Here is a 3,900-nt window from a genome sequence, read left to right on the forward strand (position 1 = left end):
GGTTCCATTTCCTATTTAAGTAACAGCCTGACATGAAGCTGCTCTACCAGTCACAAAAGCTGGGATTTCTTTGTCTGGTGCTGGTTCCTTTATCTTTGGATTACTGCTAAAAATGAATCAATCAAGATATGTCCAGTTATTTTTTATACTGGCATCTGTTGCCATCATTTGTTTCTTTGCTCAATTCTGGACCACAGCTTCAAATGAACAGGATAATGCCATCATTCCTACAGAGATGGACGATCTATTTGTAGAGTCAAACATGGGGAGGAAGAGATGTGAGTGGAAAATTCACACAGATCCAATTTCCCCAGAGCTGAAACAGAGACAGTATGCCAGGAAGAAGCTGGTTCATGAGTTCTGCAACAACAGTGACACCCTGAATTTCCTTGGAAGGAACAGAACATTTGATGATATTCCTAAGCATGAACTGGAAAACTTAATCGTGGATGACCGCCACGGAATTATCTACTGTTATGTTCCAAAAGTTGGATGCACACAGTGGAAACGTGTCATGATTGTGCTGAGTGAGAGCAAGAAGGTAAATGGGGTTCCTGTTAAAAACCCTCTGAATGTTTCAGGTAATGATGCCCACGTCAGAACAAACCTTGTTTTCCTTAACAGATTTTCAAAGCAAGTGATGAAAGAAAAGCTTGAGAAGTACACAAAGTTCATTTTTGTCCGACATCCATATGTTAGACTCATCTCTGCGTACAGGAACAAGTTTTTTAAGGACAACCAGGAATTCTATTCGACGTACGGTGTTCACATGTTGAGGAAATATGGCAATAACTCCAGGCCCCCCGCTAACGTAAAGGTTGCCCATGCTGCTGGTATTCTTCCATCTTTCTCAAACTTCATCCAGTATGTAACAGATCCTGAAACTGTGAAGCATAGAGCTTTTGATGAACACTGGAGACAGATGTATCGCCTGTGTCACCCTTGTCAAATAAACTATGATTTTATCGGAAAGATGGAAACTATAGAGGAAGATTCTGAACACTTGCTTCGTATCCTCCGTGTAGATAACATTGTGAGTTTGCCACCAGGTAACACCAACAGAACAGCAGAATCCTGGGTGAGAGAGTGGTATGCAAACATTCCTGATGAGTGGAAGAGAAAACTGTACAAAATCTATGAAAGTGACTTCAAACTGTTTGGATACTCTGATCACGGGCGTTAGTGAGGTTACAGACAAAAATGTAGTCGTATAGGTAGTCCTGTGCATGACTGTGGTGCATATTTAGGTAGAGATTTTTAATCAGGGGTGACTTTAACAGACAAATTCAACTTGATACCTGTAAAGATATGCTAGTTCTAAAAAGTTTCTTGAAGTTACTTTGAAAATGACTTAAGTCTTAAAAATATGACTCATTTTGTGATTGGGGGTAACATTTTGTTCAAACCACGTGGAACGTTGACCATTTTGTTTACATGGTGAAAATAAAATATAACGTAGGTGTTGTACTGTAAACATTAATAGTTTCTTGGGTTAGTTAGGGCAGTAGGAGGGCTACTCAAAACCAAGTTAATGTGGCAGGACATAAATTATCTGGTGTAATCTTGTAGTCATCCTTCTAATGCTTCACTCAGATGTCTGTCTATTCACTTAAATATACTAATAAACAAGAAGATGAAATACAATTTTACTTACAAGTACAATGCAATTATGTTGTGAATACTTTCTTTCAAGTGCAACTGTTTGACAACACTACACTTTTTACTCCACAATATTTCCCTGAGAAAAATGCTTCTTTTTCTGTTTTGAAACTGTTTGTGATCTTACACATAGAAATCAGTCGCTCTATATCTATATCTATCCTTATGTGATTTGGTTTATATGTTCTCAAACGTGATTCTGATTCTTCTTGTGGAGACAGTGTGACATAGTGTGCAATTACTGTAAGTGGATCAGTGGGAAAAAAAATAAATTGTCCATAGAAAGCATGTCTCTGCCTGTGCATATGAAAAGGTTTGTCACATATATATCTGTTCATTGTCATGCATATTCTCTCTGCACATTCTCTGAAAAACATAGATTATTTTCTTAATCTGAAAATATAAGCATTTAAAATGAGACACACATATCAGTGCAACAAGTGCTCTTAAACTTGCTAAAATCTGTGCTATGCTATGCATTACTTTTATGTAGCTGTTACCATTTTCATGCTGATCAAGCCCCAATGTTACCTTGTTGCCCTTAATGGTTAAAGTTTAGAATTGGATTGGCAGATCTACTCCTATACTCATGAAAATTCTACCTTAAGCTTTCTTTTCTGAAGACTGTGACATACAAACTGGCTACTTCAGCATGACAGTTGGAGAGTATGTTTTAGCCATTCAGTCTTGTTTCTTTTTCTTTTTTTTTGATGGAACATTTTCAGTGTTCCTCAGATCAAAATTCAAACTGATAATGCTGCTCTAAACATTCCTCAAAGATGGTTATGCCAGACTGTTGTTAATAAATTTATTTTAAGATTATAGATTAATTATTTTAACACCATGTTTCTCCCTGATATTAACCACCTCCATGGGCTCTATCCTCCACAATACAGAGTCAGTTCTTTCTTAGGGAATGTGTTCTGTTTGTGATGTGTTATTATACTATGGGAGGTAACGCCTGCCAAAATTAAAATAAAAACGAAAGTTCAAATGCCATTTCGCCATTTCTTTTTCAATACTTGTGCACACATATCCTGCCAAAAAGAAAAATGAAATTAGATAACTCAATTTTCATTTTCGTTTTCACGATAAACAGGAGTCTTGTCTTACAAAAATAAAAATAAAATTAAAATATCTTTTTGTCATTTCACTTCATTAGTTAGACTTTTCCTTTACATGGTGGTGCAAATCAGACAAAATGCAAACGAAAAGACAAAGTTGATAAACCTATGGCAAAGACCCTGTTTGCGATTTCATTTTCGACATCAACGCACTGTATCTGACATTATGAAAATTCAAATGCAAACGAGCAATGCGTCATCATCTCCCACTTTGCCTTTTTGTTTTCAAGCTCGCTTACATGTAAATATATGTTAATTAGATACAGGCGTTGTCTAAGACACGGGTGCCAAATTACACAGCCCAGGAACATGCAACAAGCAGAAAGAACCCCCGAATGGCACCTCTTGCTACTGCAGCCTGAGGGTGCACACAGTCCCTCATATACCGCCTCCATTGCCTCTGCTATATTTTATAGGCATTTCCACAACATTTTGTAATAACTGGATGTAGACTATCACCAAGTCATGTGGGTTACCTGATGCTTATCATTACTGCAAATTATTCAGAGCAAGTGGATAAAACGAGGGCAGCACGGTGGGTAGCGCTGTCGCCTCACAGTTGGATTCCTGGTCAGACGGCCAGGGTCCTTTCTGTGTGGAGTTTGCATGTTCTTCCCACACACACATAAGTACACACTCACACTGTATAAAAGTTCTATTCTAAAATGTTGCCATATGAAGCACTGCACTTTCTTAAATATCAGGTACTTAACAGCAAACGCTATTAGTAAATTAAGGACGTTTTTCACTTCAACACACTTAGAATACATGTCACAATGAGAGACAATGAACAGCATTTTCTGAATTTTAGAGCATGATTTGTTTTCATGTATGGCTTTATATATCATGATTTTCCTTTTTTGCCCTTGTTTGTAGTGTATTTAACTGTTGCACATAAATTCTTCCAAAATTTCTTATATTTCTATTGGAAATATCAATGATGTTGTTGGGTGTTTGCGTTTGTTGGTAAAATGATAGAAAGAGATATATTTTGGTTGTAGACTTCTTTTACCGAGGCTCAGTAATGGTACAGGCAAAGAAGTAGAGGAGAAAAGTTTTCCTGAAATGGAGTGTTGACAGTCCCCAGGAGTAGTTGTTGAATTTCTGGAGCTAATTG

The 3,900-nt window shown here is 37.2% G+C and overlaps 1 protein-coding gene across 1 annotated transcript; it reads left to right on the forward strand.

Moving 5' to 3' along the window:
* The first annotated feature begins 262 nt into the window (after positions 1–262).
* On the forward strand, positions 263–1,183 carry LOC115810488 (carbohydrate sulfotransferase 12-like). Its single transcript, XM_030772421.1, has one exon. The coding sequence runs from the start codon at positions 263–265 to the stop codon at positions 1,181–1,183; it is 921 nt and encodes a 306-aa protein (XP_030628281.1).
* Positions 1,184–3,900: the final 2,717 nt, after the last annotated feature.

Source organism: Chanos chanos, chromosome 4 (assembly GCF_902362185.1).
Source record: "Chanos chanos chromosome 4, fChaCha1.1, whole genome shotgun sequence".
Lineage (NCBI taxonomy): Eukaryota > Metazoa > Chordata > Actinopteri > Gonorynchiformes > Chanidae > Chanos > Chanos chanos.

What these genes read in the sequence shown, in the direction of transcription:
- LOC115810488 (XM_030772421.1), top strand. Translation starts at nt 263, where the DNA reads ATGGGGAGGAAGAGATGTGAGTGGAAAATTCACACAGATCCAATTTCC.